General features: G+C 41.4%; 1 protein-coding gene across 6 annotated transcripts in view; it reads left to right on the top strand.

Annotated features, from left to right (window-relative positions):
- zfh2 (Zn finger homeodomain 2) overlaps positions 1 to 13,046 on the top strand; it is a 59,566-nt gene that overhangs the window by 45,615 nt on the left and 905 nt on the right. For 4 of the 6 annotated variants that reach the window (XM_002059672.4, XM_070210688.1, XM_032434197.2 and 1 more), the window contains 5 exons: positions 2,426 to 3,898; positions 4,498 to 5,207; positions 5,278 to 5,424; positions 5,514 to 8,507; positions 10,147 to 12,643. In XM_002059672.4, coding sequence (XP_002059708.2) covers positions 2,426 to 3,898; positions 4,498 to 5,207; positions 5,278 to 5,424; positions 5,514 to 8,507; positions 10,147 to 10,848 — 6,026 coding nt within the window. In that variant the 3' untranslated portion in view covers positions 10,849 to 12,643. Of the gene's footprint in view, positions 1 to 2,425; positions 3,899 to 4,497; positions 5,208 to 5,277; positions 5,425 to 5,513; positions 8,508 to 8,938; positions 9,088 to 10,146; positions 12,644 to 13,046 lie in introns of those variants that run through there. The other 2 variants (XM_032434195.2, XM_015168629.3) reach the window with 2 other exon arrangements.

Genomic DNA, 13,046 nt, shown 5'->3' with positions numbered 1-13,046 from the left:
TGAGCCTATTTTTTTCAAAATGTATGCTGGCAGATCTATTAGTAAAGGAAATATACTCTTTCGAAGAATTTGCTTCAGGGATTTGCGGCTTTGAACCGATCCGGTTTTACTCCGGAATTTAAATTTCTTATTAACCCTGAACTAAAGAAAAGTCGAACCTTTAACTGAACCGAACTCGATTTTCGTAAATAACATTTGGTCAAATAAAAAAATTCTTTGCATTTATAAATAAATTATAATTTCGATAAATAAAAATATTTATATATGACAAATTGAACAAATTTCGGATCCAATATTATCATAAAGAAAGTAGAAGGAAACCAAAAACTGCAAATATGCTAATTATCGGAGAGCAGGGTCTATTTGATAAATAAACTCTAATCAAGATAAAAAAAATATCTACAAATATTATATAATATATATGTATATTCTTAACTAATTTAATTAAAAAGAAAGCATTTGAACATCTGTAAATAAGTATATTGATTATCGGAGAGCAGGGTATAACCAGGTTGAAAGCCCTCGACTGGGGCATTCTTTCTTGTTTTGCTTTGGTGTTGGCGTCGGTGGCAGGCTCGATGATGAAGATGGTGATGCTGGTGGCTGTTGCCTCGTGACCGTTTCAGCGGTAACAGCTGCGCATGATTATAGCAGTAACAACAACAACAACAAGGGCAGGAATACAAGAAATACCCAGGCACACATCAGTTTGGTTAGTTTCATTTCTCTCTCTCTCTCTCTCTCTCTCTCTGTCTCTCGGTCTCTTTTGGCCAAGTTCATTTTCCTTTACTCGCTCGAAGAGCCACAGAACGCCAATGGTCTTGATTTTCATTTTTTGTCGGCTTTTTAATTTGATGCAATCAAGCTGTATGGAAATTGCTTTGAAATTGGTAATGGAATTTCAAATATATTCGCATTTGGTCGTATCAACGCTCTGCACCCTTGCTTGCAATTAACTCAACTCTACGCAGCTGAGGCCAACACCAACACCAAGACCAAGACCAACACCAACGCAGCACTAAGCCCGATGCCGAGACCGAGACTGCGACCGAGCCAGACCGAGGCCAAGCCGGGGCAGGGACTGTGTCTTCTTCTCGCTTTCTGCTGCTCATGACTTGTTCTGCGTCTCGCTTTTGTTGTGGTCGTTCCTATTATCAAAGGCATTGATTAGCCAAAGGGCTATTACAGGATTATTAATCTATACGTAAAAAGCACAACTGTGTGTGGTTATGTTTCTGTGTGCTTCAATATATACACACACACAGGTCATTGACTATCACTTGTTAGTCAGCTTAACTTAAAGTGCCAAAGTTTTCAGGTACTTCACACCTATCCATTAATTATATTTATAATATAATTAATTTATATTATTAAAATATATTATAATTTTTTTATTTGAATTCAATTATTATTTTTATTTAAATTTGTTATACCCCGAACCCATTGAAAATGCGCATTTGTATTTTGCGACTTTTTTCTGTAATGCTATTTTAGTTCCTTTTTATACCCTGAACCCATTAAAAACGGGTATAAGGGTATATTGTATTTGTGCAAAATGAAAATGTATGTAACAGGCAGAAGGAAGCATCTCCGACCCCATAATACTTTATATATTCTTGATCAGCATCAATAGCCGAGTCGATCTAGCCATGTCCGTCTGTCCTTCCGTCCGTCCGTTTGTATGAACGCAAGGATCTCAGAACCTATAAGAGCTAGAAACTTGAAATTTTAGATGTAGGTGCTCCTAGTGGCTACGCAAATCGAGTGTGTTTCCGATAATCGATAACTTACTCCGTTTGCAAGCTATCAGGAGTCATCAAACTTGATATGTTGCTTCTAAAATAGAATATATATATGCATTTTATGTTGGAAGAAGAGGGTGCAGGGTATCCACTTGTCGGGAGCTCCCGACTAGAAACTCTTACTTGTTTGTGTATATATGTATGTGCGTATGTACATATATATGGTCGTATGTATGTGCGTACATATGTATGTGTTTATGATTGTATTATTGTATTTATGTGTGTATGTATGTATTTATGTACGTATGTATATATGTATGTATTTACTTATGTATGTACATATGTATGTTTGTATGTACGTACCTATGTAGCTCGCCCGGTAGGGCTCTGATTAGAAGCATTTTAGCATTTTTCTACACAAAAGTAAAATGAGTGCGAATTGAGCAGGATACTCGGTTTTGAGGGTATTCCCTAACTCAAATATTAAATATTCGTAGTCCGTTTTTTCATATGCGTAAACATGTTGATTATGGATACCAAAACAGCTAGAGAAAACAAAAATGAAAAATTTGTTTTATATTATTTAGTCTTTCATATACCATATTTAACATTTAGTTTACCCTCGGGGTTTATGTTTTCAATATTGAAATTATTTTAAACATGTTTCACAATGCCAATTTCAGATCCAGGCCTTGACTGTGGACTTAATTTGGCAACGACAGCTGCCGTTGGATCTGGCACGGAAGTCGGATTCGGCGTGGCTAGTGCATCATCAACAGATGGCAATATATTTTCGCCCGCCTCCGTGTCCAGCTGCTCGACATCCTGCGGCAAGGCACAGCCACGAGTGCAATCTCCATTACCAATGGCTGGTGACCTACACCCGAGCCCTTCAACCACCGTTTTTAAATGCAACCTGTGCGAGTATTTTGTGCAATCCAAAAAGGACATGGAAAGCCACATGGAGACCCTGCACCCAACAACGGAAAGCGATGACTATATCAGCATACCCACAAACACGGCGGCACTGCAAGCTTTTCAGACAGCCGTCGCAGCCGCTGCCCTGGCTGCTGTCCATCGCTGCAATGCTAGTGCCACGCCCACATCGACAGCTGCTGAAGTGGAGGCGGAGGCGGAGGCGGAGGCACGTGGCGGCGACAGCGGTTGTCCCATTGATATTAAGCGTGAACGGCTGGAGGAAATCGATGATCCAATGACGAATAGTGCCGATGCTAAGGATAACAATAACGCCGACCTTGAGCTTGAGAGCAATCGGAACAAGAGCAGGCTGTCGCCAAAAAGTGAAACTATGCCCCAATCGGGTGTATCGTGCCCCCTATGCCTGGAGAGCGGTTATAGTGAGAAATCTTCCCTGGAAGCACATCTTATGAGCGTGCACAGTGTCACGCGAGATGGCCTTGCCAGGCTTCTGCAGCTGGTCAACCACAAAGCCTGGCGACCGTTAAGCAATCCGGATGCGGCTACAAGTGCCGATTCGGGTTCGGGTTCGACTGGATCCTCGGAAAGGGTGCTACAGGAGAACAAGTGTAATGTTGTCAATGCCGAAGATTATGCATCCACATCCACACCCACCACATCAACAACAACAACAACGAGCTGTACCGCCGGCGGTATGCAAGGCATCTCATGCCAACAGTGCGACGCAAACTTTAAGCACGAGGAGCAGTTGCTGCAACATGCCCAACAAACACAACACTTTCCAGTGCAAAACGGCGAATACCTTTGCCTGGCCGTCAGTCATATTAGCCGTCCCTGCTTCATGACATTTGCCAGCTTGCCGTCGATGATCGCTCACTTCAAGGACTCGCACATGAGCCTTGTGATCTCGGAGCGACACGTCTATAAGTACCGCTGTAAGCAGTGTTCGCTGGCGTTCAAGACACAGGAGAAGCTGACCGCACACATGCTGTACCACAGTATGCGGGACGCAACCAAATGTTCCCTTTGCCAGCGTAACTTCCGCAGCACTCAGGCACTTCAGAAGCATATGGAACAGTCGCATTCTGCCGAATGTACGGCTGTTATGGGCAGCAGTCCGCGGGACCTGTCACCCAGCTTCAGTTCTAGCGAAATGGAAAAGCCACCAACTGAGTCAAATGTTTTTGACTTTACCACAGCGCGTTCTAGTGAATCGGGTAGGTCTTTCTCAAAGGAGCTCGTCGATCTATACACGACAAAGACCCTTAATACGAACTATACTAGAGTACACCTTTCGTATCTGGTAGCCACAATATGCCCTATTCATTAAGTTAGAATTGAATCTGTGCAGAGATTAAGCCCTTCGTGGCTTAATTTGGGATCCGTCACAGTCCAGTAAAAAATTAAAGTTCTCCATCCCTTCTAGACTAACAAGTAATTTTATCACTTATCACTTTATCACTTTTATTCTAAACTTTGAAGTTCGTACTCTAATTTCTTGAGCAGAAAGTAAAGCTGAAATAAGATAAGCTGAGCAAGTCTAGCTGGCAGTCTGTCTGTTGTCCCTGCCAAGGGATGGCTGTTGTATATACTTATTTTGCCCATTTGCAAAAGATAGTCACAAGCCGCAACCTGTTCCTTAAGCCAATACTATTCGAAATGTCCGAAGTACCCGACGTAGCATTTATTTGAATTGCAAGTTCGTTTGGCCGACGATTTATATGATGAAGTCCTCCAGATCGGACCAATAGCTCGCTATTTACTATTGAAAATAAACAATTAAAGGGTATTTAAATTGTAAACTAATTCGTTTCAGTTGGCAAGACGAATAAGTCTGTTAAGCAGTCCCCCCAGCGCTCTCGATCGCCATTTCAATTGGATACACATACGAAGGATCAGCTTTCCGATCAGCTGTCGCCAAATGCGCTTGATGACCCATCAACTGAACAGCAGCAGCACTTTGCTGCGCTGACCGCAGCATTGCTTAAACAGCAGCAGCAGCAGCAGCAGCAGCAGCAGCAGCAGCAGGATGCAGATAATCAAATGGCCATGTCTCCCGGCGGGATGCATCAACTTCAGGTGAAACCTCTTCAGCACGGTCCATTCGGCAGCATCGGGAATCAGCAGTCATTTCACGGACTTCAGAGTATACAGAACTTGCAGCAAATTCAACAACAGCTGAGTGCCGCTGCGGCTGCATCGGGAATGCCGATCAATCCGGTGGACATGCTCAATCTGATGCAGTTTCATCATTTGATGTCGCTCAATTTTATGAATCTAGCACCTCCATTAATATTTGGAGCCAACACTTCCAGCGGAACAACCGCAGCAGCTGCAGCAGCTGCAGCAGCAGCAGCAGTAACCGGAGGGATCCAGAACAATGGCATTGCCGGAGCCTCCTCGGCTGGCACCTCGGCCTGTCTGTCTGACCGCCAACAAAAATGTTCCGGCAGTGCAGGACCCTTAGCAAGTGATTCCGCCAGCATCAATATGATTCCACAGTCGAGTGTAACCAACAGTAACCAGGTAAGTCGAGCCTGAAATTCCCATCGAATCATATAGATTTCTAACCCACTATTTCCTTTTTTTTTTTTAGCAACAATTAAGCAGCAATCAGAAACGCGCACGCACCCGCATTACAGACGATCAGTTAAAGATATTGCGGGCCCATTTTGACATTAATAACTCACCCAGCGAGGAGAGCATAATGGAAATGTCACAGAAGGCAAATCTTCCAATGAAGGTACCACGTCGAAATCGTTTAAAAAAGAGCAGAGACAATCAATAAGTGAATGATGGCATAACGAAATCATTTATTTTATATTCAAACAGGTTGTTAAGCACTGGTTCCGAAACACGTTGTTTAAAGAACGGCAGCGGAACAAAGACTCGCCATACAACTTTAATAATCCGCCGTCGACTACCCTCAATCTGGAGGAGTACGAACGCACTGGCCAAACCAAGGTGACCCCGCTGCCGGATGCGGGTGTCAGTAATCCGGTCCCTTTACCACCTGCATTACCGCCAACAACAATATCAACAGCAGCAGCAGCAGCAGCAGCAGCAACAACGGCGGCGGCGGCCATCAATGAGGCAGCTTCGACTGCGGTTTCTTCAGAAGCGGCATCCACGACAAATTTAAGTGCTAACATATCGGATTATTTCAAGACGCAGGCTGAACTCATGAACGCCAAGCCGGAGCCGGAGAATTTGGGCGTGATGAGCTTGCCATTGGAGGTTCAGATAAAGGTCGAGCCCCAGGATGATGTTTCAGCTGGTGACTTTACGTTTCACAAAAACCAACGCCAGCTACAACAGCAACAGGAGCAAGTATTCGAGTTTCTTAAACAACAGCAGGCCGAGACGGCAGATCCGGCGAATCCCACCCCGAACGAGGACTTGATGCATGACCCCGCCTCGATACAGCACTATCAGAGCCAGCCCCAGCACCAACAGCAGCAGCATCATCAACAGCAAACGAATTGCTTTGAGACGAAGTCGGAAAGCGGTAGTTCCGATGTTCTTTCGCGGCCGCCAACCCCAAATAGTGTAGCAGCCAACAATCTGTATAACAGTATGAACGATTTACTGAGCCAGCAGCTGGAGAATATTGGCAGCAACATGGGTCCACCTAAGAAACTACAAATCGCGGGTAAATCATTCGAGAAGCTATCAAGTACCGGCTCTGCATTGCCTTCAGCATCATCATCGGCATGCGCCCAGTTGGAGAGCAACTCTTCGAACTCGTCAAACTCATCGTCGTCAACGTCCGGAGGAAAGCGCGCGAATCGGACACGTTTCACCGACTACCAGATTAAAGTGCTGCAAGAGTTCTTTGAAAACAATTCGTATCCAAAGGATAGCGACCTCGAGTATTTGAGCAAGCTGCTGCTTCTATCGCCACGCGTGATTGTTGTCTGGTTTCAGAATGCACGTCAAAAGCAGCGTAAAATCTACGAGAACCAACCGAACAATTCGCTCTACGAAAGCGAGGAGACCAAGAAGCAGAACATTAACTACGCCTGCAAGAAGTGCAACCTTGTCTTTCAGCGCTACTACGAGCTGATACGCCATCAGAAGAATCACTGCTTCAAAGAGGAGAACAACAAGAAGTCGGCTAAAGCTCAAATCGCCGCCGCCCAAATAGCCCACAATCTTAGCTCAGAGGATTCAAATTCTTCCATGGACATCCATCATGCCGCTGGCGGGCCGGCTGGACTGGGCTTGGCCTCACAAAACGTGGCGGCTGCGGTTGCCGTGGCCGCTGCTGCGGCAGCAGCCCATTCTGGATCGCAGACGTTCGGCTCATCGCCCTCGCCGCAGCACCTGTTTAGCAAGGCCTCATCCCTAACCGATTTCAGTCCATCGACGACGCCAACACCGCCGCAGCGGGAACGCAGCAATAGTCTTGACCAGCAGAGACTGCCGAAATTTGAGTGCGACAAATGCGAAATGCAATTTAATCAATTGGAACTATTGCGGGAGCATCAATTGATGCACCTAATGAGCCCAGCACTCTTTCCCGCTGGCCACCATCAGTCCAATCAGTCGGAAACTACCTACGGTCCCTTTGGCACCATATTGCAAGGTTTGCATCAGGCGGCCCAACAGCAACAGCAACAGCAACAACAGCAGCAGCAAAATCAACAACCGCCTCCGGCAAAGAAAAGGAAATGCTCCGAAAGCTCATCCAAAGCGGAGGAGGCATGTATAGGAGAATTTGAGACTACACAGAAGAAATACGAGTTCCTATACCAATACTTTATGCAGCATGAAACCAATCCAGAACTGAAGCAGCAATTCCTTATCCAACAGCAGGGAAACGAGTCGGACCTGGAGCTGGAGTTCCTGAGCAATTTTTATCAGCAGAGCGAGCTGAAAAAGGTCAGCAGCTACGATTTTTTACTGCAATACTATCGCAAAAATGAAGATTCATTGAAGCACCAGTCCTCATTTAGCACTAGCAAAAAGCCAACCATTGAGTTTCTGCTGCAATATTATCAGCTAAACGAGTCGAAAAAGTTTTTTCAGTTAGCTGCCTCGCCCCAAACAACACCTGATGGCACAGAATCGCAGCCGTCGTCGCATCAGCCGAACGCGACGGCGGATGAAGCAATCAAATTAATCGGCAGGCAAAAAAGTACACAAGAGCAGATGGTTAAACTAGAGCACGAATTGGAATACTATACCAGCCAGGAAAATATCAAAGCGGAGAGCTCCAAAAATGGACTTTGTACAGCGACCGAACCAAACGACCTGACGGATGATGTGCATCAAAAGCTAAATAATAATCACATCAATATAAATGTTGGTCCAAACGAAGGGCAGCTGACCTTTAATTTGCTGCGGGACACAAAGGAAAACAAAATTGAGCAGATGGAAAACCTGGAAGTACCCGGTTCGACCGGATCCATGGATGCAGCTAATGGGGATAGACAAAAATCACCTTTCCGTGGCAGCGAAATCATACGAAAAGCCGGCGATATCGAGAAACCTCAGTATTTTCAAAATCTGGAAGACTTTCTTGACGCGACCATGATTGAAAATAACTCGCAAATGTTGACATTTAATGACGACGATAATCTAAGCCCAAAGGTTGACAATGTCGCCCTATCTGCCGCCGCTGTAAAAGCGAACGATTGCCTGCCCCTGGACTCTTCGGTGCAGTTGAGCGCTCCTTCCAAGCAAAACAAGCGACTGCGAACCACGATACTTCCAGATCAACTTAACTTCCTGTATGAGTGCTACCAAACCGAGTCCAATCCTAGCCGCAAAATGCTCGAGGAGATATCCAAGAAAGTAAATCTCAAAAAGCGAGTCGTACAAGTAAGTCAAAGTTTCGCTTTTCAAAATATACCATATCCATAAGGTTTCTTCCAAGGCGTTAATAGAATCCCCGTGAAGACAAAATATGTTTTCTGATTGCGAACCTACAAAAATACCAACTTTTTTGGTAAATAGAGGTTTCCCATTTTATCCAATAAGGGAGCTAAAATGTATATGTGAAAGTAAATAAATATGAGCAGTGGGTTATTTTTTAGCTATTCAATATTATCATTTAAGCCAGGCTAGGTATATAACCTGCAGGAGCAATTAGTGTTGGGTTAACCCATATCTTATCTTACATTATACATCTTAACCGAACTTCGGCAAACCGAACAAATGTATTATTTTCAATTAAGTTTATGTTTTAATGAGTTGTACATATTTTTCTTTAATTTATTTTATTATTATTATTTACTTTTTGTTAAATTCAGTGAAAGACAGTTAGTAACGCGCAACAGTCAACCAGATATAGATGTCGACAAGACCACAACAAATATCGGACTCTATATGGGAAAGGTATCATTTCATCAATATCGTGTCCCTAGACAGCTGACGATGGCTACTCGCTAAAGCAATCAAATGAATCGTGTGCAGGTAATATTTCAATTAAGAGATAGCCAAATTTATTATTACATAAAGTAAAGGCAAACACCTTATCCTCGGTAAATCAATCCCGAGAAGCGTAGGCAATTTACTGTCTCTAAATGTGTAGGAAATAAGAACTACAGAATGCTACAGAATGCTGAAATTGATTTATTTATTTGATTTATAGCTATGGTCAAATAAAAGATACTTGATCTGTGTAAAATTTGTTCTAAAAGCTGCATCTTTAATTAGTGACTCGAGCTCCGATAAGTTCAATAAAACAGGCATGTTATCGACTATCGGAAACAAATTCGAACTTCGCGGGCACTAGGAACACCTTGGCTTAAAACTTAAAGTCTCTAGCTTGTGTAGGTTCTGAGATCCTTGCGATCATACCTACGAACTACGAACTGACGCACGGATAGACAGACGGACGTGGCTAAATCGATTGGTCTGTTGATGCTGGTCAAAAATACATATATATACTTTATGAGGTCGAAGAGATTTCGTACTACCTGTAACATACATTTGCAAAAATTATCAAATCCTTTTTTCCCATTTTTAATAGGTTTTGGGTATATCTGATCATCGAAAAATTGACATTTTTAGAACTTCTTAAATTGGAAAAAAATTACGTGCATTCGTAAACTTTTATTTAGTGATTTTCTTTTTGATGTGATTCTTTTATACATATTTCCTTGAAATCTGGTCTTTTTTTTACATTCTTTGGGGCTGTTAGATTTTCCAGAATCGTGCTTTTACTACAATGCTAAGTTCTTGCTGGAATATAGAAAACAAAGGGAAGGGAAAACGCCTGTTAGAAGAACAAATATCTTTATGAAATTTTGAAAAATGTATATTCTAAAAGTTCTGGGTTTTGTTTTGGGCTCACAATTAAAATATAAGGTATTATTTAAATCTCAGAAAATGTATAGAAAGTATGGCGTTTTACTAAAATGAAGGAATCTTTTCCTCAATTTGGGGTGTATATACAATCAAATTTCGTACAATACGCCCGTAAATAATTAGATGCTTTTGCAATGGGCTTTCACAGGTTTGGTTTCAAAATTCACGGGCCAAAGATAAAAAGTCAAGGAATCAGCGCCAGTACGCACACATCTCGGACGACAACAACAGCTTCGATGGATCCAGCGGCAAGGAGGCTGGCAACAGCAACAGCAACAACAGTAAGAGTCAAGAGACGGCAGTGGCAATGGCAGCTGCCACCTCCGGCACGGACGCCGATCTGCAGCTGCAGGACTGCCAATTGTGTCAGGTACCGCAGGTAAACATGCAGACGCACGCATTCAGTGTGGAGCACGTCTGCAAAATGAAAGAGCTCCTGGAGCAGACCAGCGAACTCTATGCCCACAGCAATGCCAGCGGCAGCGATGACAACGATTGCGATCGGGAGCGGCGATTCTATAGCCTCTCCAAGGCCTTCCTCCTGCAGCATATGGTGTCCAGTGTGAGTGGCAGCATGCCTGGCACTGAGCCCGGCACTGAGCCTCGCCTGCTGACAACGACGACTGCGACTGGGACGGCGGCGGCTAATGACTCCGCGAACGAGCCCGGCGCTGGTACTGGTGGTCGTCGCCACCTGGCCGGTGATATTGCCGTCTCTGTCAAGGATAGCGACGATCTGCCGGATCCGGGCAGAAAGAGCGCATCCGGCGGCAGTCGGGAGCTAATGCAACAGCTATTCAATCGCAATCACATCACCGGTAAGAATTGCGAACTTCGTCTAGTATTTTGATATGATGAATGTAAACGTGGATCACTCCGGCGGTATGATTAGCATATTATTTGATTTCTATTTTTATTTGATTGTATTTGAAAATATGTTTTAGTTATATGATTTCGTGATTTCTGATTTGATGTACACAACTAACACATATGTTTTATCAACATACTTGCATCACATGCAGCTCATTAACTAAATATTAAGGACTGTCCACTAAGATACGTATGTATTATTAGTTAACCATTGTACATTCTACATATGTACATGTCTGTTTACGTAAAACAAGACACGTGTGTGCCCAACGATGATGTACTGATGTACGATGATGTACTATATAGCACTCGAGCATTCGCAAAACCTAATGTCAAAGACTAAACGAAATTTAATTTTATACAACAATTAAGTAATATAAATATTGATTAGTAATAATTAACATATGCCTCGCAACATTTATTCATAACTGATATATATATAGAGATATATACTTAGTAGGATGGATTGCCACACAACTGAAAAGTAAATAAGATTAGGATATCTCCGATGAGCAGGAGACTCGAATCTTCCAATCAACACTCAACACTAAAAGTGTTCTAGGTTACGTATAACATTCATAATTAATTAATTAATGAATCAATTAATTAATCAAATCAATACGTACATGCATGATATGTATGTATATATGCAATGAACTCTTGCGCTATACGAACTCCTTAGCTTTTCAAATTGAAATCAATGAATATTCATTTTATATGCTCTGCTAATGTATGTAAATATGCATACTCTCAATCTGTTTTTGGAGCGTATACATACTTATATATTCTTAGTTGATGTACTTGGCTTTGTACATAAAATCAACCCATTTGATATTTTAATTTCTGATTCAATTTCTGGTTCAATTTGATACTTTAGTTAATTGCTTTAATTTAATTGACTAAATTATCGACCATGGATCTCGTTATCAACATTCAGCCAAAAATGATATTTTCACGTTCTCTGGATGTTAGAGATGTATTGGATTTGAAGTCCAGAGTTCCGAGCATATTTAAAAAGCAGTCCCATTAATAAATGCTACATAATATTGAGCCTAAAAAAATTCTAGAATCCCTTTCAATGTGAACAAATAATAATTTATATATAATGTATGTCGTGTTCAATTTGGTATCTCAGAGTTTAAATTCTAATATATATTAGCTTCTTCCATTCCAAATGGTAATTCGGAATCGATGCGATGAAAAGAATTCCTAGACAACCTTTTAGAATCTCCGTTTGGGATATAAAAAAATTGTTTCTTCAAAACATTTAACAATTTTCTCATAACTTAATTATTTGAATTATTGAAATGCCTAACAGAACTGTTCCGAATATTTTGAATGAAAGTATTATATAACAAAATTATATTTTATTAACAAAAGTAAATATATATGTTGAACCATTGATATTTATATATTTATAGGGTTTATTTGTTAAATTTTCAAATGTTATTGTCGTCCCTGCTGTACAATATTTCTTGCTGCTAGAGCACGAATTTATTCGAATATTAGAGTATTTTTCGGAGGGTTTTGAGTATAAAGCTTAGTACGATTCAAACAGAGAGGTTTATAACTCGCATGCGTTTATATAGCGCAGCATTTCGTTCCAATTATACATACATACATATATGCATATTAAATCTTGCTGATTGATAGCTTAAGTAGCACATACCTCAAAAGAAAACAATGTTTTGCTTGAGTGTGTTTATATAATACACATATAATTTTTATAACAAATCAGATTATTTTATTTTTAAAAGTCTATACAAAAAAATAAAACATTATTTGACTAAAATTTTCCAATCTATTCTTTATTTTTGTTTTTTGTTGCTATTTTTCATTTGCTTTTGTTGTCCCATCTTGGGACGTATATTTGTATACCCTGTACCTGCTTAAAATGGGTTAACATTATAATAAGATATACAAGATATATGAAGATATCGGCGAAAACAATTGGGACATATATTGTTTATCGTATGTACATATATATTTGTCTGTCCGTATATACTCGCATTGATGTATGAAGATTCTTAAGCCAATATTATGGCCTGATCAAATTTTTGTTTTATTCCTTTCTCTCCTGGAGATATTGGATATTCTTCATGTACAAATGTGTTAAGGGATAAATCAAAGTTGGTTACAGGGTATCTGCTAGTCGTGCTCTCGTGATTTGCTTTTATA

Source organism: Drosophila virilis, chromosome 6, assembly GCF_030788295.1.
Source record: "Drosophila virilis strain 15010-1051.87 chromosome 6, Dvir_AGI_RSII-ME, whole genome shotgun sequence".
Classification (NCBI taxonomy): domain Eukaryota; kingdom Metazoa; phylum Arthropoda; class Insecta; order Diptera; family Drosophilidae; genus Drosophila; species Drosophila virilis.
Note: the sequence above shows the minus strand (reverse complement) of the source record. Positions and strands in the feature narration are given on the sequence as shown.